Consider the following 21296-nt stretch of genomic DNA (forward strand, 5'->3'; position numbering starts at 1 on the left):
CCAATCACCACCCAGTACAGCTCCCCAGTCACCACCCCAGTACAGCTCCCCAGTCACCACCCCAGTACAGCTCCCCAGTCACCACCCCAGTACAGCTCCCCAATCACCACCCCAGTACAGCTCCCCAGTCACCACCCCAGTACAGCTCCCCAGTCACCACCCCAGTACAGCTCCCCAGTACAGCTCCCCAGTCACCACTCCAGTACAGCTCCCCAGGCACCACCCAGTACAGCTCCCCAGTCACCACCCAGTACAGCTCCCCAGTGCAGCTCCCCAGTCACCACCCCAGTGCAGCTCCCCAGTCACCACCCCAGTGCAGCTCCCCAGTCACCACCCCAGTGCAGCTCCCCAGTCACCACCCCAGTGCAGCTCCCCAGTCACCACCCCAGTACAGCTCCCCAGTCACCACCCCAGTACAGCTCCCCAGTCACCACCCCAGTGCAGCTCCCCAGTCACCACCCCAGTGCAGCTCCCCAGTCACCACCCCAGTGCAGCTCCCCAGTCACCACCCCAGTGCAGCTCCCCAGTCACCACCCCAGTGCAGCTCCCCAGTCACCACCCCAGCGCAGCTCCCCAGTCACCACCCCAGTGCAGCTCCCCAGTGCAGCTCCCCAGTCACCACCCCAGTGCAGCTCCCCAGTCACCACCCCAGTGCAGCTCCCCAGTCACCACCCCAGTGCAGCTCCCCAGTCACCACCCAGTACAGCTCCCCAGTCACCACCCCAGTACAGCTCCCCAGTCACCACCCCAGTACAGCTCCCCAGTCACCACCCCAGTACAGCACCCCAGTACAGCTCCCCAGTCACCACCCAGTACAGCTCCCCAGTCACCACCCAGTACAGCTCCCCAGTCACCACCCAGTACAGCTCCCCAGTCACCACCCAGTACAGCTCCCCAGTCACCACCCAGTACAGCTCCCCAATCACCACCCAGTACAGCTCCCCAATCACCACCCAGTACAGCTCCCCAATCACCACCCAGTACAGCTCCCCAATCACCACCCCAGTACAGCTCCCCAGTCACCACCCCAGTACAGCTCCCCAGTCACCACCCCAGTACAGCTCCCCAATCACCACCCCAGTACAGCTCCCCAGTCACCACCCCAGTACAGCTCCCCAGTACAGCTCCCCAGTCACCACCCCAGTACAGCTCCCCAGTACAGCTCCCCAGTCACCACCCAGTACAGCTCCCCAGTCACCACCCAGTACAGCTCCCCAGTCACCACCCAGTACAGCTCCCCAGTCACCACCCAGTACAGCTCCCCAGTACAGCTCCCCAGTCACCACCCAGTACAGCTCCCCAGTCACCACCCAGTACAGCTCCCCAGTCACTGCCAGGTTTTTGAGAAGGAACTCCTGCTGTACTTCACTGAACATGAATGAACCTCCCTCCAGTCTGCTCTCCAGTCTGCTCTCCTCTCTGTTCTCCTCTCTCTCCTCTACTCTCTCTGGTCTCTCCTCTCTCTGGTCTCTCCTCTCTCTGGTCTCTCTGCTCTCCTCTCTCTCCTCTCCTCTCTCTCCTCTCCTCTCTCCCTTCTCCCTTATCCTCTCTCTCCCCTCCTCTCTCTCCTCTCTTCCTTATCCTCTCTCTCTCCTCTCCTCTCCTCTCCTCTCCTCTCTCTGCTCTCCTCTCTCTCCTCTCCTCTCTCTCCTCTCCTCTCTCTGCTCTCTCTACTTGTTCATGAGGGCCAGTCTGAGTTTAGATGCTCCACAGATTCACTAATCTCTAAATCATCAGAATCAGTCAAATGTCCTTTCATTGAGTAGCTGGGTGATTTGTAGATCGAATCATAGATGCACCTTGTTCAGGTTGATCCTCGTGAACAAACACTGTTTCTTGTTCCGGTTTGGTAAGATGAAATGGTGCTAGACTTCTCTCACAAACAGATCACACACACATCGCTAGTTCCATCATTGTCTGTCGTGTGTTTCACATATATTTTGTTACTAGTTCCCTATTTTATATATTGTGAATTTAATTTGGTATTTTATCCACTATCTTATTTTTTGTCATATTTTAATTCCTACTGTTTTCCCTCCACTGTAAATTCATTTTATCCTCATCTTTTTTTGGATTGCTTTATTATTTTCCCATTTCCTGTCATGCTAATTTGTGATTGGCTCTGCTGTGTTGAATGGCGACCTGGCTCGTCCAGTGGGCTCTCTCTCCTCTCTGGGTCTGTCCTTCGCCCCGCCCCCAGTTCCGGTTCGGCTCCAACGGAGCATTTCCTGGGCAGGTACAAGCAGCGTGGCCACGCCCCCAACACGAGCCTCACCCCAAACCAGTGGTGGCACTTTAAATGTGAGGATGGGCTCACAGTAACGGAACAGAATGAATGAATGGTAAATCAAACCCGTCCATCCATCTATTCCATCCATTACTGTGAGCGCGTCCTCCCCTCACCAGCCTCCTATGCCCCAACATATGTGTGCCCCCCCCCACGTCCCGTGTCATCACGTGTCACTAACATGTCGGGCCACCACTGGAGAGAGATGATGACACACACAAACTCACGGGCCAATCGTTTCAATCGATTAATCAACCCGCCGCCAAGATGAACCAATCCTATGACTGGATTTGTTCATGATAATTTAATGACACTTTTGATGGTTTTCTAACATGTGACCCCCTTGTCCTGTGGTCCTGGAATGTACTTCCTGTCTCCTTTTTTCTTTTAACCTCTAACCTCCTGACTCTTCACCCCATGACATCGTCATAGAGGTTATGCATGTAACATAGTCAAGACAGACCTCATCCAGGACACAAACACTTCTTTCTGGCTTCTCTGCTGGCCATTTTGTGTTAGGGATATCATTCTGGTCACCATTTTGTGTTAGGGATATCATTCTGGTCACCATTCTGTGTTAGGGATATCATTCTGGTCACCATTTTGTGTTAGGGATATCATTCTGGTCACCATTCTGTGTTAGGGATATCATTCTGGTCACCATTTTGTGTTAGGGATATCATTCTGGTCACCATTTTGTGTTAGGGATATCATTCTGGTCACCATTTTGTGTTAGGGATATCATTCTGGTCACCATTTTGTGTTAGGGATATCATTCTGGTCACCACACCACCCAATAATGTCATGTTTTGTGAGGTGTCATGGTGCTAAGTGTTCATTGTAATATTCTGTTGCTGTCAGTCGGTGGGTATACTGTATCCTACAGTATACCCACCGACCCACCGACCCACCGACCGACCGACCCACCGACCGACCGACCCACCGACCGACCGACCACACGTGTTTGAAGACGCATCAAATAGATGTTACCAATGATGATGTTACCAATGATGATGTTACCAATGATGATGTTACCAATGATGATGTTACCAATGATGATGTTACCAATGATGATGTTACCAATGATGATGAGCCAATGATGATGTTACCAATGATGATGTTACCAATGATGATGTTACCAATGATGATGTTACCAATGATGATGTTACCAATGATGATGTTACCAATGATGATGTTACCAATGATGATGAGCCAATGACTGATATGCTGCTGCCTGCAAGTCTGCTCTTTGATCTGTCTCCCTGCGTGTGTGTGTGTGTGTGTGTGTGTGTGTGTGTGTGTGTGTGTGTGTGTGCGCCTGCCTGACTGAGTTACTGATTCTGTTTGATCACTGATCGATACGTGTAATGCTTCTGATTCTGTTTGATCTCTGTGTGTGTGTGTGTGTGTTTAGGAGGTGTGTGACCACTTAGTGGTGGTCTGGTATACTACAGGTGGTAGTTTGTAAATTAACATAAGGGTGCAAAGTAGAGGTAGTTTAGTGTGTGTTTTTGTCGGTTTTTTTTCTGTGAGTTTTTTGTTTCTTTGTCGTGTGTGTGTGTTTTATTACTTGTGTGTTTATTAAATGTGTTCATTAATGATGTTTTTCTGTGTATGCTGTTGCGTTCGTTGCCATGGGTATCTGTGTGTCCCTCGTCCCCTCTCCTCTCGGTCGCCCCCTGCTGTAGACTCTGTGGTATCTGTGTGTCCCTCGTCCCCTCTCCTCTCTGTCGCCCCCTGCTGTAGACTCTGTGGTATCTGTGTCCCTCGTCCCCTCTCCTCTGTTGCCCCCTGCTGTAGACTCTGTGTCCCTCATCCCCTCTCCTCTCTGTCGCCCCCTGCTGTAGACTCTGTGTGTCCCTCGTCCCCTCTCCTCTCTGTCGCCCCCTGCTGTAGACTCTGTGGTATCTGTGTGTCCCTCGTCCCCTCTCTAACCCTCTCCTCTCTGTCGCCCCCTGCTGTAGACTCTGTGGTAGTGCTAGAGGGGACAGGGGTCAGGGGCCACGTAGACTACCCCTCTGATTGCCCAGAGGCGGAGAAGTTTGAGGCCATGCCCTCTGAACCCATCTACATCGCTGCTGACAAGTTCACCAAGGCCCTGCCCCCTAGAACACTCAGCAGGGTGAGTAGTACACTACAGACAGGGTGAGTAGTACACTACAGACAGGGGGAGTAGTACACTACAGACAGGGGGAGTAGTACTCTACAGACAGGGGGAGTAGTACTCTACAGACAGGGGGAGTAGTACACTACAGACAGGGGGAGTAGTACTCTACAGACAGGGGGAGTAGTACTGCTACAGACAGGGGGAGTAGTACTGCTACAGACAGGGGGAGTAGTACTGCTACAGACAGGGGGAGTAGTACTGCTACAGACAGGGGGAGTAGTACTGCTACAGACAGGGGGAGTAGTACTGCTACAGACAGGGGGAGTAGTACTGCTACAGACAGGGGGAGTAGTACTCTACAGACAGGGGGAGTAGTACTCTACAGACAGGGGGAGTACAGGGGGAGTAGTACTCTACAGACAGGGGGAGTAGTACCCTACAGACAGGGGGAGTAGTACTCTACAGACAGGGGGAGTAGTACTCTACAGACAGGGGGAGTAGTACTGCTACAGACAGGGGGAGTAGTACTCTACAGACAGGGGGAGTAGTACTCTACAGACAGGGGGAGTAGTACTCTACAGACAGGGGGAGTAGTACACTACAGACAGGGGGAGTAGTACTCTACAGACAGGGGGAGTAGTACTGCTACAGACAGGGGGAGTAGTACTGCTACAGACAGGGGGAGTAGTACTGCTACAGACAGGGGGAGTAGTACTCTACAGACAGGGGGAGTAGTACTGCTACAGACAGGGGGAGTAGTACTGCTACAGACAGGGGGAGTAGTACTCCTACAGACAGGGGGAGTAGTACTCCTACAGACAGGGGGAGTAGTACTCCTACAGACAGGGGGAGTAGTACTCCTACAGACAGGGGGAGTAGTACTCCTACAGACAGGGGGAGTAGTACTGCTACAGACAGGGGGAGTAGTACTGCTACAGACAGGGGGAGTACAGGGGGAGTAGTACTCTACAGACAGGGGGAGTAGTACTGCTACAGACAGGGGGAGTAGTACTCTACAGACAGGGGGAGTAGTACTCTACAGACAGGGGGAGTAGTACTCTACAGACAGGGGGAGTACAGGGGGAGTAGTACTCTACAGACAGGGGGAGTAGTACTCTACAGACAGGGGGAGTACAGGGGGAGTAGTACTCTACAGACAGGGGGAGTAGTACTGCTACAGACAGGGGGAGTAGTACTGCTACAGACAGGGGGAGTAGTACTGCTACAGACAGGGGGAGTAGTACTGCTACAGACAGGGGGAGTAGTACTCTACAGACAGGGGGAGTAGTACTGCTACAGACAGGGGGAGTAGTACTGCTACAGACAGGGGGAGTAGTACTGCTACAGACAGGGGGATTAGTACTGCTACAGACAGGGGGAGTAGTACTGCTACAGACAGGGGGAGTAGTACTGCTACAGACAGGGGGAGTAGTACTGCTACAGACAGGGGGAGTAGTACTGCTACAGACAGGGGGAGTAGTACTCTACAGACAGGGGGAGTAGTACTGCTACAGACAGGGGGAGTAGTACTGCTACAGACAGGGGGAGTAGTACTCTACAGACAGGGGGAGTAGTACTGCTACAGACAGGGGGAGTAGTACTCTACAGACAGGGGGAGTACAGGGGGAGTAGTACTCTACAGACAGGGGGAGTAGTACTGCTACAGACAGGGGGAGTAGTACTCTACAGACAGGGGGAGTACAGGGGGAGTAGTACTCTACAGACAGGGGGAGTAGTACTGCTACAGACAGGGGGAGTAGTACTCTACAGACAGGGGGAGTACAGGGGGAGTAGTACTCTACAGACAGGGGGAGTAGTACTCTACAGACAGGGGGAGTACAGGGGGAGTAGTACTCTACAGACAGGGGGAGTACAGGGGGAGTAGTACTCTACAGACAGGGGGAGTAGTACTGCTACAGACAGGGGGAGTAGTACTGCTACAGACAGGGGGAGTAGTACTCTACAGACAGGGGGAGTACAGGGGGAGTAGTACTCTACAGACAGGGGGAGTACAGGGGGAGTAGTACTCTACAGACAGGGGGAGTAGTACTCTACAGACAGGGGGAGTAGTACTGCTACAGACAGGGGGAGTAGTACTCTACAGACAGGGGGAGTACAGGGGGAGTAGTACTCTACAGACAGGGGGAGTACAGGGGGAGTAGTACTCTACAGACAGGGGGAGTAGTACTCTACAGACAGGGGGAGTAGTACTGCTACAGACAGGGGGAGTAGTACTGCTACAGACAGGGGGAGTAGTACTCTACAGACAGGGGGAGTAGTACTCTACAGACAGGGGGAGTAGTACTCTACAGACAGGGGGAGTAGTACTCTACAGACAGGGGGAGTAGTACTCTACAGACAGGGGGAGTAGTACTGCACAGACAGGGGGAGTAGTACTGCTACAGACAGGGGGAGTAGTACTGCTACAGACAGGGGGAGTAGTACTCTACAGACAGGGGGAGTAGTACTCTACAGACAGGGGGAGTAGTACTCTACAGACAGGGGGAGTAGTACTCTACAGACAGGGGGAGTAGTACTCTACAGACAGGGGGAGTAGTACTCTACAGACAGGGGGAGTAGTACTCTACAGACAGGGGGAGTAGTACTGCTACAGACAGGGGGAGTAGTACTGCTACAGACAGGGGGAGTAGTACTCTACAGACAGGGGGAGTAGTACTCTACAGACAGGGGGAGTAGTACTCTACAGACAGGGGGAGTACAGGGGGAGTAGTACTCTACAGACAGGGGGAGTAGTACTCTACAGACAGGGGGAGTACAGGGGGAGTAGTACTCTACAGACAGGGGGAGTAGTACTCTACAGACAGGGGGAGTACAGGGGGAGTAGTACTCTACAGACAGGGGGAGTACAGGGGGAGTAGTACTCTACAGACAGGGGGAGTAGTACTCTACAGACAGGGGGAGTACAGGGGGAGTAGTACTCTACAGACAGGGGGAGCACAGGGGGAGTAGTACTCTACAGACAGGGGGAGTAGTACTGCTACAGACAGGGGGAGTAGTACTCTACAGACAGGGGGAGTACAGGGGGAGTAGTACTCTACAGACAGGGGGAGTACAGGGGGAGTAGTACTCTACAGACAGGGGGAGTAGTACTCTACAGCACGGGGGAGTAGTACTCTACAGACAGGGGGAGTACAGGGGGAGTAGTACTCTACAGACAGGGGGAGTACAGGGGGAGTAGTACTCTACAGACAGGGGGAGTAGTACTCTACAGACAGGGGGAGTAGTACTGCTACAGACAGGGGGAGTAGTACTGCTACAGACAGGGGGAGTAGTACTCTACAGACAGGGGGAGTAGTACTCTACAGACAGGGGGAGTAGTACTCTACAGACAGGGGGAGTAGTACTCTACAGACAGGGGGAGTAGTACTCTACAGACAGGGGGAGTAGTACTCTACAGACAGGGGGAGTTGTACTCTACAGACAGGGGGAGTAGTACTCTACAGACAGGGGGAGTAGTACTGCTACAGACAGGGGGAGTACAGGGGGAGTGGTACACTACAGACAGGGGGAGTGGTACTCTACAGACAGGGGGAGTAGTACTCTACAGACAGGGGGAGTAGTACTGCTACAGACAGGGGGAGTGGTACACTACAGACAGGGGGAGTGGTACTCTACAGACAGGGGGAGTGGTACTCTACAGACAGGGGGAGTAGTACTCTACAGACAGGGGGAGTAGTACTCTACAGACAGGGGGAGTAGGACTCTACAGACAGGGGGAGTAGGACTCTACAGACAGGGGGAGTAGTACTCTACAGACAGGGGGAGTAGTACTCTACAGACAGGGGGAGTAGTACTGCACAGACAGGGGGAGTAGTACTCTACAGACAGGGGGAGTAGTACTGCTACAGACAGGGGGAGTAGTACTCTACAGACAGGGGGAGTAGTACTCTACAGACAGGGGGAGTAGTACTCTACAGACAGGGGGAGTAGTACTCTACAGACAGGGGGAGTAGTACTGCTACAGACAGGGGGAGTAGTACTGCTACAGACAGGGGGAGTACAGGGGGAGTAGTACTCTACAGACAGGGGGAGTAGTACTGCTACAGACAGGGGGAGTAGTACTCTACAGACAGGGGGAGTACAGGGGGAGTAGTACTCTACAGACAGGGGGAGTAGTACTGCTACAGACAGGGGGAGTAGTACTCTACAGACAGGGGGAGTACAGGGGGAGTAGTACTCTACAGACAGGGTGAGTACAGGGGGAGTAGTACTCTACAGACAGGGGGAGTAGTACTCTACAGCACGGGGGAGTAGTACTCTACAGACAGGGGGAGTACAGGGGGAGTAGTACTCTACAGACAGGGGGAGTACAGGGGGAGTAGTACTCTACAGACAGGGGGAGTAGTACTCTACAGACAGGGGGAGTAGTACTGCTACAGACAGGGGGAGTAGTACTGCTACAGACAGGGGGAGTAGTACTCTACAGACAGGGGGAGTAGTACTCTACAGACAGGGGGAGTAGTACTCTACAGACAGGGGGAGTAGTACTCTACAGACAGGGGGAGTAGTACTCTACAGACAGGGGGAGTAGTACTGCTACAGACAGGGGGAGTAGTACTCTACAGACAGGGGGAGTTGTACTCTACAGACAGGGGGAGTAGTACTCTACAGACAGGGGGAGTAGTACTGCTACAGACAGGGGGAGTACAGGGGGAGTGGTACACTACAGACAGGGGGAGTGGTACTCTACAGACAGGGGGAGTAGTACTCTACAGACAGGGGGAGTAGTACTGCTACAGACAGGGGGAGTGGTACTCTACAGACAGGGGGAGTAGTACTCTACAGACAGGGGGAGTAGTACTGCTACAGACAGGGGGAGTACAGGGGGAGTGGTACACTACAGACAGGGGGAGTGGTACTCTACAGACAGGGGGAGTAGTACTCTACAGACAGGGGGAGTGGTACTCTACAGACAGGGGGAGTGGTACTCTACAGACAGGGGGAGTGGTACTCTACAGACAGGGGGAGTGGTACTCTACAGACAGGGGGAGTAGTACTCTACAGACAGGGGGAGTAGTACTCTACAGACAGGGGGAGTAGGACTCTACAGACAGGGGGAGTAGGACTCTACAGACAGGGGGAGTAGTACTCTACAGACAGGGGGAGTAGTACTCTACAGACAGGGGGAGTAGTACTGCACAGACAGGGGGAGTAGTACTCTACAGACAGGGGGAGTAGTACTCTACAGACAGGGGGAGTAGTACTGCTACAGACAGGGGGAGTAGTACTCTACAGACAGGGGGAGTAGTACTCTACAGACAGGGGGAGTAGTACTCTACAGACAGGGGGAGTAGTACTGCTACAGACAGGGGGAGTAGTACTGCTACAGACAGGGGGAGTAGTACTCTACAGACAGGGGGAGTAGTACTCTACAGACAGGGGGAGTACAGGGGGAGTAGTACTCTACAGACAGGGGGAGTAGTACTGCTACAGCCAATAGATTATGGCAGGTGGTTTTTGGGAGACATTGATGTTTTTCATCCGTTCTTCCCCTCAGTCCTCCTCCAGTTCCAGCCAGGAGGATGAGAAGTCCACCCTGGAGGAGGTGAGTGAGGGGTTCATCCCCATCGACCAGCCCCCCCTGGCCCCCTCCACCCCGGGCAGCCAAGGCCCAGAGCTCCCCTTCCAGACCCAGACCCAGAACCAGCCTGAGACCCAGACCCTCAACAAGTCCAGCTCCTCCCCTGAGCTCCAGACCCTACCAGAGGCCTTCCCCAAGACCACAACAGGACCCGGGGCCGGAGGAGGAGAGGCACCCGGGGTTCGGTCCCCCTCGGAGGCGAAGAGCCAGCCACAACAGCCCCCGGTGGAGAAAGAGATGGAGAAGGTGGAGAGTGGAGGAGGGGTGAACAGACAGAATCAGAGTGGGGATACCACCCCAGTGACAGGGGGGTTGTCTGGGACATCGGGAGGAGGAGGAGATTCCTCTTCCTCGCAGGGAGTCAGGATGAGGTTGGAGTTCCCAGCGCCCCACCAGCCTGGACCCCTGTCCCCCAGCGGAGGGCACCGTCCCAGGGGTCACACCATCTCAGTGTCGGCCCCCTCCTCCAGGAGAGAGAGGATAGGAGGAGACGCGTACCACACCACCCGGCCCGGACCCACCAACACTGAGAAGACCAGTGGACTCAGTCCCAGGTTTTATATACACACACACACACACACACACACACACACACACACACACACACACACACAGAGCCTTTCCTAATGCTTTTCTCTCTCCCCCTGTCCTGTAGTTTTGTGTTCCTTCAGCTCTACCACTCTCCCTTCTTTGGCAACGAGGCCAACAAGCCTCTCCTGCTGCCCAAGTCCCAGGTGAGTGTGTGTGTGTGTGTGTGTGTCTTCTCCAACTCTCTCTCGCTCTCTCCTCCAACACTCTCTCGCTCTCTCCTCCAACACTCTCTCGCTCTCTCCTCCAACACTCTCTCGCTCTCTCCTCCAACTCTCTCTCGCTCTCTCCTCCAACTCTCTCTCGCTCTCTCCTCCAACTCTCTCTCGCTCTCTCCTCCAACTCTCTCTCGCTCTCTCGCTCTCTCTTCCAACTCTCTCTCGCTCTCTCCTCCAACTCTCTCTCTCGCTCTCTCCTCCAACTCTCTCTCTCGCTCTCTCCTCCAACTCTCTCTCGCTCTCTCCTCCAACTCTCTCTCGCTCTCTCCTCCAACTCTCTCTCGCTCTCTCCTCCAACTCTCTCTCTCTCGCTCTCTCCTCCAACTCTCTCTCTCTCGCTCTCTCCTCCAACTCTCTCTCTCTCGCTCTCTCCTCCAACTCTCTCTCTCTCGCTCTCTCCTCCAACTCTCTCTCTCTCGCTCTCTCCTCCAACTCTCTCTCTCTCGCTCTCTCCTCCAACTCTCTCTCTCTCGCTCTCTCCTCCAACTCTCTCTCTCTCGCTCTCTCCTCCAACTCTCTCTCTCTCGCTCTCTCCTCCAACTCTCTCTCTCGCTCTCTCCTCCAACTCTCTCTCTCTCGCTCTCTCCTCCAACTCTCTCTCTCTCGCGCGCTCTCTCCTCCAACTCTCTCTCTCTCTCGCGCGCTCTCTCCTCCAACTCTCTCTCTCTCGCGCTCTCTCTCCTCCAACTCTCTCTCTCGCGCTCTCTCTCCTCCAACTCTCTCTCTCTCGCGCTCTCTCTCCTCCAACTCTCTCTCTCTCGCGCTCTCTCTCCTCCAACTCTCTCTCTCTCGCGCTCTCTCTCCTCCAACTCTCTCTCTCTCGCGCTCTCTCTCCTCCAACTCTCTCTCTCGCGCTCTCTCTCCTCCAACTCTCTCTCTCTCGCGCTCTCTCTCCTCCAACTCTCTCTCTCTCGCGCTCTCTCTCCTCCAACTCTCTCTCTCTCGCGCTCTCTCTCCTCCAACTCTCTCTCTCTCTCCTCCAACTCTCTCTCTCTCTCTCCAACTCTCTCTCTCTCTCTCCTCCAACTCTCTCTCTCTCCCCCCTAGCTGATCGACAGTGTCTCTCTCTCTCTTAGCTGATCGACAGAGCGGTGAAGGTTTTGGACCAGATGCCTCCGTATGATACCCATAAGATTGGAGTGGTGTTTGTCGGAGCTGGACAGGTGAGACCAGATTAATCTAAACATTTCCTGCAATCCATATATTGCCATGGGGTGGAGAGAGATGTTTGTGATCAAATTCCTACAATTCTACACACTTTGCCTCGGGGCTTGGAGAAGATCAATGGGGGCCAATCGGTCTGGAATTCAACCATGATTATTACAGGTTTGGGTAGCCGGCCTCTAGACTAACTACAGGTTTGGGTAGCCGGCTGCTAGACTAACTACAGGTTTGGGTAGCTGGCTGCTAGACTAGCTACAGGTTTAGGTAGCTGGCCGCTAGACTAACTACAGGTTTGGGTAGCTGGCTGCTAGACTAGCTACAGGTTTGGGTAGCCGGCCGCTAGACTAACTACAGGTTTGGGTAGCCGGCCGCTAGACTAGCTACAGGTTTGAGTAGCTGGCCGCTAGACTAGCTACAGGTTTGGGTAGCTGGCCGCTAGACTAGCTACAGGTTTGGGTAGCTGGCCGCTAGACTAGCTACAGGTTTGGGTAGCTGGCCGCTAGACTAGCTACAGGTTTGGGTAGCTGGCTGCTAGACTAGCTACAGGTTTAGGTAGCTGGCCGCTAGACTAACTACAGGTTTGGGTAGCTGGCTGCTAGACTAGCTACAGGTTTGGGTAGCCGGCCGCTAGACTAACTACAGGTTTGGGTAGCCGGCCGCTAGACTAGCTACAGGTTTGAGTAGCTGGCCGCTAGACTAGCTACAGGTTTGGGTAGCTGGCCGCTAGACTAGCTACAAGTTTGGGTAGCTGGCCGCTAGACTAGCTACAGGTTTGGGTAGCTGGCCGCTAGACTAGCTACAGGTTTGGGTAGCTGGCCGCTAGACTAGCTACAGGTTTGGGTAGCTGGCCGCTAGACTAGCTACAGGTTTGGGTAGCTGGCCGCTAGACTAGCTACAGGTTTGGGTAGCTGGCCGCTAGACTAACTACAGGTTTGGGTAGCCGGCCGCTAGACTAGCTACAGGTTTGGGTAGCTGGCCGCTAGACTAGCTACAGGTTTGGGTAGCCGGCCGCTAGACTAACTTCAGGTTTGGGTAGCCGGCCGCTAGACTAGCTACAGGTTTGGATAGCCGGCCGCTAGACTAGCTACAGGTTTGGGTAGCTGGCCGCTAGACTAGCTACAGGTTTGGGTAGCTGGCCGCTAGACTAGCTACAGGTTTGGGTAGCCGGCCGCTAGACTAGCTACAGGTTTGGGTAGCCGGCCGCTAGACTAACTGCAGGTTTGGGTACAACCAAAACAACCTTTAATGAACTGACTTTCTCCCTCCCCCTTTCCCTCTCTCCCTCTCTCCTTCCTCTCCCTCTCTCCTTCCTCCCCCTCTCTCCCTCCCCCTCCCCCTTTCCCTCTCCCTCTCCCTCGTCCTCCACCTTTCCCCCTCTCCCTCCCCCTTTCCCTCTCTCCTTCCCCCCCTCTCTCCCTCTCCCTCCCCCTCTCCCTCCCCCTTTCCCTCTCTCCTCCCCCCCCTCTCTCCCTGTCCCTCTCCCTCCCTCTCTCCTTCCTCCCCCTCTCTCCCTCTCTCCTTCCTCTCCCTCCCCCTCTCCTTCCTCCCCTCTCTCCCTCTCTCCTTCCTCTTCCTCTCCCTCTCCCTCTCTCCTTCCTCTCCTCCCTCCCTCTCTCCTTCCTCCCCCTCTCTCCCTCTCTCCTTCCTCTCCCTCCCCCTCTCCCTCTCTCCTTCCTCTCCCTCCCTCTCTCCTTCCTCTCCCTCCCTCTCTCCCTCTCTCCTTCCTCTCCCTCCCCCTCTCTCCTTCCTCCCCCTCTCTCCCTCTCTCCTTCCTCTCCCTCTCTCCTTCCTCCCCCTCTCTCCCTCTCTCCTTCCTCCCCCTCTCTCCCTCTCCCTCTCTCCTTCCTCCCCCTCTCTCCCTCTCTCCTTCCTCCCCCTCTCTCCCTCTCTCCTTCCTCTCCCTCCCCCTCTCCCTCTCTCTCCTTCCTCTCCCTCCCCCTCTCCCTCTCTCCCTTTCCTTCTCCCTCCCTCTCTCCTTCCTCCCCCTCTCTCCCTCTCTCCTTCCTCTCCCTCCCCCTCTCTCCTTCCTCCCCCTCTCTCCCTCTCTCCTTCCTCTCCCTCTCTCCTTCCTCTCCCTCTCTCCTTCCTCCCCCTCTCTCCCTCTCTCCTTCCTCCCCCTCTCTCCCTCTCCCTCTCTCCTTCCTCCCCCTCTCTCCCTCTCTCCTCCCTCCCTCTCTCCTTCCTCCCCCTCTCTCCCTCTCTCCTTCCTCTCCCTCCCCCTCTCCCTCTCTCCTTCCTCTCCCTCCCTCTCTCCTTCCTCTCCCTCCCTCCCTCCCTCTCTCCTTCCTCTCCCTCCCTCTCTCCCTCTCTCCTTCCTCTCCCTCCCCCTCTCCCTCTCTCCTTCCTGCTCCCTACCCCAGGTATTCAACGAGGTGTCCATCCTGTCCAATGAGTATGGTTCTAACCGCTACGCTGGCTTCCTGACCGGCCTGGGGAAGCTGATCCACCTGAAGGACTGTGATCCAGACCAGATCTTCCTGGGGGGTCTAGACCAGTATGGAGATGACGGGGAGTTTACCTACTGCTGGCACGATGACATCATGCAGGGTGACTGTATTTCTACTTACAGGTGTTACTCTGTACCCCAGGGTTCAGGTGATGCCCAACAGAGGGGTCAGTCTGTCTGTACCCCCACTAACCCCCCTCTCCTCCTCTCCTCAGCCATCTTCCACATAGCCACCCTGATGCCCAACAGAGGGGTCAGTCTGTCTGTACCCCCACTAACCCCCCTCTCCTCCTCTCCTCAGCCATCTTCCACATAGCCACCCTGATGCCCAACAGAGACAGTGATAAGGGCTGCTGTAACAAGAAGAGACACATTGGAAACGACTTTGTTATGGTGGTTTACAACGACTCAGGAGAGGAGTACAAACTGGGGACCATCAAGGTACGCTCTCACTCACTCACTCACTCACTCACTCACTCACTCACTCACTCACTCACTCACTCACACTCTCTCTCTCTCTCACTCACTCACTCACTCACTCACACTCTCTCTCTCACTCACTCACTCACTCACTCAGACACTCACTCACTCACTCACTCACTCACTCACTCACTCACTCACACTCTCTCTCTCTCTCTCTCACTCACTCACTCACACACTCTCTCTCTCACTCACACACTCACTCACTCAGACACTCACTCACTCACTCACTCACTCACTCACTCAGACACTCACTCACTCACACTCTCTCTCTCTCTCACTCACTCACTCACACTCTCTCTCTCTCACTCACTCACTCACTCACTCAGACACTCACTCACTCACTCACTCACTCACTCACTCACACTCTCTCTCTCACTCACACACTCACTCACTCAGACACTCACTCACTCACTCACTCACTCACTCACACTCTCTCTCTCACTCACTCACTCACTCACTCACACTCTCTCTCTCTCTCACTCACTCACTCACTCACACTCTCTCTCTCACTCACTCACTCAGACACTCACTCACTCACTCACTCACTCACTCACACTCTCTCTCTCTCTCTCTCACTCACTCACTCACTCACACTCTCTCTCTCACTCACACACTCACTCACTCAGACACTCACTCACTCACTCACTCACTCACTCACTCACTCACTCACTCAGACACTCACTCACTCACTCACTCACTCACACTCTCTCTCTCTCTCACTCACTCACTCACTCACACACTCACTCACTCACTCACACACTCACTCACTCAGACACTCACTCACTCACTCACTCACTCACTCACACTCTCTCTCTCACTCACACACTCACTCACTCACACTCTCTCTCTCACTCACACACTCACTCACTCAGACACTCACTCACTCACTCACACTCTCTCTCTCACTCACACACTCACTCACTCAGACACTCACTCACTCACTCACTCACTCACTCACTCACTCACTCACACTCTCTCTCTCACTCACACACTCACTCACTCAGACACTCACTCACTCACTCACTCACTCAGACACTCACTCACTCACTCACTCACACTCTCTCTCTCTCTCACTCACTCACTCACTCACTCACACTCTCTCTCTCACTCACACACTCACTCACTCAGACACTCACTCACTCACTCACTCACTCACTCACTCACTCACACTCTCTCTCTCACTCACACACTCACTCACTCAGACACTCACTCACTCACTCACTCACTCACTCACACTCTCTCTCTCACTCACACACTCACTCACTCACTCACTCACTCACTCACAGGCAGACAAACACACCCACTTTTGTTCTTTATGTTCATTTTGATTAAATAATGACAACTCTTCTATATTCTTTTTTCTCTCTCCTCCCTCTCCCCCTCATCTCTCTCCTCCCTATCCCTCTCTTTCTCTCTCCTCCCTCTCTCTCTCTCTCCTCCCTCTCCCCCTCATCTCTCTCTCTCCTCCCTCTCCCTCTCTCCTCCCTCTTTCTGTCCTCTCTTTCTCTCTCCTCCCTATCCCTCTCTTTCTCTCTCCTCCCTCTCTCTCTCTCTCCTCCCTCTCCCCCTCATCTCTCTCTCTCCTCCCTCTCCCTCCCTCTTTCTGTCCTCTCTTTCTCTCTCCTCCCTCTCTCTCTCTCTCCTCCCTCTCTCTCTCTCTCGTCTGTGTCCCAGGGTCAGTTTAACTTTGTTGAGGTGATCATTAAGCCTCTGGACTACGGAAGTAACCTGGTCACCCTGCAGTGCAGGAAAGGTGAGAGGAAGGGAAGGAGAGAGGAAGGGGAGGGGATGAATAACAAGGACTAATATAGAGATGGAAAATGAAGCAGGGAGCCAAGGGGGATGTTTTAAATCATAATTAAGTCTTTGTTGAAGTGAAATGGACTGATATTAATTTTTTCCTTCTCTTTCCCCATATCTCCCTCCGTCTCTCCTCTCTCTCTCTACTTCCTCACCTCTTTCCTCCTCTCTCTCTCTACTTCCTCACCTCTTTCCTCCTCCCTCCCTCTACTTCCTCACCTCTTTCCTTCTCCCTCCCTCTACTTCCTCACCGTTTTCCTGCTCCCTCCCTCTACTTCCTCACCTCTTTTCTTCTCTCTCTCTCTCTACTTCCTCACCTCTTTCCTCCTCCCTCCCTCTACTTCCTCACCTCTTTCCTTCTCTCTCTCTCTCTACTTCCTCACCTCTTTCCTTCTCGCTCTCTCTCTCTACTTCCTCACCTCTTTCCTCCTCTCTCTCTACTTCCTCACCTCTTTCCTTCTCTCTCTCTCTACTTCCTCACCTCTTTCCTTCTCTCTCTCTCTACTTCCTCACCTCTCTCCTCTCTCTCTCTACTTCCTCACCTCTTTCCTTCTCCCTACCTCTACTTCCTCACCTCTTTCCTTCTCCCTCTCTCTACTTCCTCACCTCTTTCCTTCTCCCTCCCTCTACTTCCTCACCTTTTTCCTTCTCTCTCTCTCTCTCTACTTCCTCACCTCTTTACTTCTCTCTCTCTCTACTTCCTCACCTCTTTCCTCCTCCCTCCCTCTACTTCCTCACCTCTTTCCTCCTCCCTCCCTCTACTTCCTCACCTCTTTCCTTCTCTCTCTCTCTCTACTTCCTCACCTCTCCTTCTCTCTCTCTCTACTTCCTCACCTCTTTCCTCCTCCCTCTCTCTACTTCCTCACCTCTTTCCTCCTCCCTCTCTCTACTTCCTCACCTCTTTCCTCCTCCCTCTCTCTACTTCCTCACCTCTTTCCTTCTCTCTCTCTCTCTCTCTCTCTCTACTTCCTCACCTCTTTCCTCCCTCCCTCCCTCTACTTCCTCACCTCTTTCCTTCTCTCTCTCTCTCTACTTCCTCACCTCTTTCCTTCTCTCTCTCTCTACTTCCTCACCTCTTTCCTCCTCCCTCACCTCTTTCCTCCTCCCTCTCTCTACTTCCTCACCTCTTTCCTTCTCTCTCTCTCTCTACTTCCTCACCTCTTTCCTCCTCCCTCCCTCTACTTCCTCACCTCTTTCCTTCTCTCTCTCTCTACTTCCTCACCTCTCTCTCTCTACTTCCTCACCTCTTTCCTTCTCCCTCTCTACTTCCTCACCTCTTTCCTCCTCCCTCTCTACTTCCTCACCTCTTTCCTCCTCCCTCTCTACTTCCTCACCTCTTTCCTCCTCCCTCTCTACTTCCTCACCTCTTTCCTCCTCCCTCTCTCTACTTCCTCACCTCTTTCCTCCTCCCTCTCTCTACTTCCTCACCTCTTTCCCTCTCTCTACTTCCTCACCTCTTTCCCTCTCTCTACTTCCTCACCTCTTTCCTTCTTTCTCTCTCTCTCTACTTCCTCACCTCTTTCCTTCTCTCTCTCTCTCTACTTCCTCACCTCTTTCCTCCTCCCTCCCTCTACTTCCTCACCTCTTTCCTCCTCCCTCCCTCTACTTCCTCACCTCTTTCCTTCTCTCTCTCTCTACTTCCTCACCTCTTTCCTTCTCTCTCTCTCTCTCTACTTCCTCACCTCTTTCCTTCTCTCTCTCTCTCTCTCTCTACTTCCTCACCTCTTCTCCCTCTGTCTCCATCCATCAGATCTGGAGGGTCTAGTTGACACCAGTGTAGTGAAGATAGTCTCAGACCAAAATCTTCCATTGCTTGTACGACAAATGGCCCTACACGCTAACGTGAGTCTCTCTCTCTCACACACACACACACACACACACCTGGACATTTAATTAAAGTTCATGTTTGCTGTTGATAACTGCATGCTGATTCAGCACACACTGCCATGACTGTCTGTATGTCTCCCTGTGTGTTTCAGATGGCATCTCTGGTCCACCAGTACAGAGCAAACCCTTCTGATGCCTACGCCTCCAAATGGCTGGCCAGACTACGACACATCAAGAGACTCCGGACAAGGGTGAGAACACACACACACACACACACACACACAGTGGAGAAGCCTTTCTTTTGTATCTCGGTGAGAGTTAGAGCACCTCAGAGAACAACCCTCCGTTGTGGACTGAACAGTCAACATTAAACCTGGAAATGTATTCAATGCAACAACAAAATAACTGCTGTTTGAAAAAAGTAGATTGTTGATGACCTGCTAAAAACATGTTGTGTCTCTATTTATATATATTTATAGATTATATATATATATATATTTATATAGATATATATATATAGATTATATATAGTTTATATATATATATATATTTATAGATTATATATTTATAGATTATATATATATATATATTTATAGATTATATATATATTTATAGATTATATATATATATATATTTATAGATTATATATATATATATTTATAGATTATATATATATATATATTTATAGATTATATATATATTTATAGATTATATATATATATATATTTATAGATTATATATATATATATTTATAGATTATATATATATTTATAGATTATATATATATTTATAGATTATATATATATATATTTATAGATTATATATATATATATTTATAGATTATATATATATATATATTTATATAGATATATATATATAGATTATATATAGTTTATATATATATATATATATTTATAGATTATATATTTATAGATTATATATATATATATATTTATAGATTATATATATATTTATAGATTATATATATATATATATTTATAGATTATATATATATATATTTATAGATTATATATATATATATATTTATAGATTATATATATATTTATAGATTATATATATATATATATTTATAGATTATATATATATATATTTATAGATTATATATATATTTATAGATTATATATATATTTATAGATTATATATATATATATTTATAGATTATATATATATTTATAGATTATATATATATTTATAGATTATATATTTATAGATTATATATATATATATTTATAGATTATATATATATTTATAGATTATATATTTATAGATTATATATTTATAGATTATATATATATATATTTATAGATTATATATATATTTATAGATTATATATATATTAATAATTGCACGAGGATTGATGTTGTTTTTAAGTGATTTTCAAGGACATTCTAAACTACCTACATTCCCAACATGTTCATATCGCCGAGGTCCTACTGTGAAATCAGGCAGTTTCTCAACCCCCCCCCCCCCCCACAGGCCCAGGAGGAGATCCAGTCTCGTCCCACCCCCGGTATCTCTCTGACCCAGAGCCACTCCTCCCAGACCAAACAGTCCTCCTACCAGCAGGTCAGCGGTGGAGGCTCCAACACGGACTCCTCCGGACAGAGGAAGAGACTGGTCTCCACCGTGGACGACTTCACCGACTTCGTCTGAGCCTTGAGGACGCCTTCCCAGTGTCAAATGTCTACACTAGTATACTACTGCGGGTCAAATGGCACCCTACTCCCTATATAGTCTGCTACTGTTGACCAGAGTCATATGGACCATGGTCAACAGTAGTGCACTATATAGGGAATAGGGTGCCATTTCACACATAGTTTGCATCCCCAATACATTGGTTTCATGCTATGTAGTATGCTAGTATGGATATTGTAACGGAGTGATATTTCTGATACTGTTTCCGGTCCCCCTGCTCAAGGCAGACGTTGCCTCCCTCACCACAGATCTAGGATCAGGTTATCCGAGTGGTTCTAATGTCCACTAGCAGGAGGATAATAAAATACCTGATCCTAGATCTGTGTTTAGTCAGGGACAACATTGACCTGCTTTCGCTCTTTCTCTCTGACACACACACACACACACACACACACACACCGGTTGAATAACTTCCTGCTTTCTACCTATATGATTTGACGATTCTCTCCCAGACATTTGTCTTGACAAGCTGATGTGGCCTTGTGGCTTTTAATCCAACTGCTCCCATGAATTAGTTGTGATGGTGATGAGATGACCGGTACAGATGGTGCTGCCTAACTAACTATTGTCCCTATTGTCTTTCTAATACACTGTGCTTGACCAGGGCACGTGGGCTCTGTCTAAAGTAGTGCACTATATAGGGGGAATAGGGTGCCATTTGGAACGCAGAGAATGACCCCCCCGTGGCTTACACAGCCGACGCACACCCTTCCCTCCTTTCATCCCTCTCCTCATTTCCTTCTCTCATCCCCTCGCAAAACCACTCAGAAGGAAGTATGGTGAATGAGAAACACGACATTTGAAAGCTGTGTGTGTGTGTGTGTGTGCAGAATAAACAAAACAAATAGCCAATGAAAGTGTCAGTGTGTTTTTTTTTTCCATTTCTATTTGTATTGTGATGTCGTTGAGGAGCCGTGTTTGTAGTTCTTTGTGTTGAACTCAGCCATGTTTGTAGTTTGATTATTGAACTCAGCCATGTTTGTAGTTCTTTGTGGTGAACTCAGCCATGTTTGTAGTTTGTTTTTTGAACCCAGCCATGTTTGTAGTTCTTTGTGGTG

At 51.0% G+C, this 21296-nt stretch overlaps 1 protein-coding gene across 4 annotated transcripts in view; it reads left to right on the forward strand.

Annotated features, from left to right (window-relative positions):
- Positions 1-21095, forward strand: part of LOC110510382 (tuberin) — a 65988-nt gene extending 44893 nt beyond the window's left edge. For 2 of the 4 annotated variants that reach the window (XM_036973064.1, XM_036973066.1), the window contains 11 exons: positions 2156-2236; positions 4252-4409; positions 9913-10550; positions 10652-10730; positions 11879-11965; positions 14327-14513; positions 14714-14853; positions 16570-16648; positions 18446-18537; positions 18675-18773; positions 20020-21095. In XM_036973064.1, coding sequence (XP_036828959.1) covers positions 2156-2236; positions 4252-4409; positions 9913-10550; positions 10652-10730; positions 11879-11965; positions 14327-14513; positions 14714-14853; positions 16570-16648; positions 18446-18537; positions 18675-18773; positions 20020-20196 — 1817 coding nt within the window. In that variant the 3' untranslated portion in view covers positions 20197-21095. Of the gene's footprint in view, positions 1-2155; positions 2237-4251; positions 4410-9912; positions 10551-10651; positions 10731-11878; positions 11966-14326; positions 14514-14627; positions 14854-16569; positions 16649-18445; positions 18538-18674; positions 18774-20019 lie in introns of those variants that run through there. The other 2 variants (XM_036973065.1, XR_005042059.1) reach the window with 2 other exon arrangements.
- The last annotated feature ends 201 nt before the right edge of the window (positions 21096-21296 follow it).

This window comes from Oncorhynchus mykiss, unplaced genomic scaffold (assembly GCF_013265735.2).
Source record: "Oncorhynchus mykiss isolate Arlee unplaced genomic scaffold, USDA_OmykA_1.1 un_scaffold_219, whole genome shotgun sequence".
NCBI lineage: Eukaryota > Metazoa > Chordata > Actinopteri > Salmoniformes > Salmonidae > Oncorhynchus > Oncorhynchus mykiss.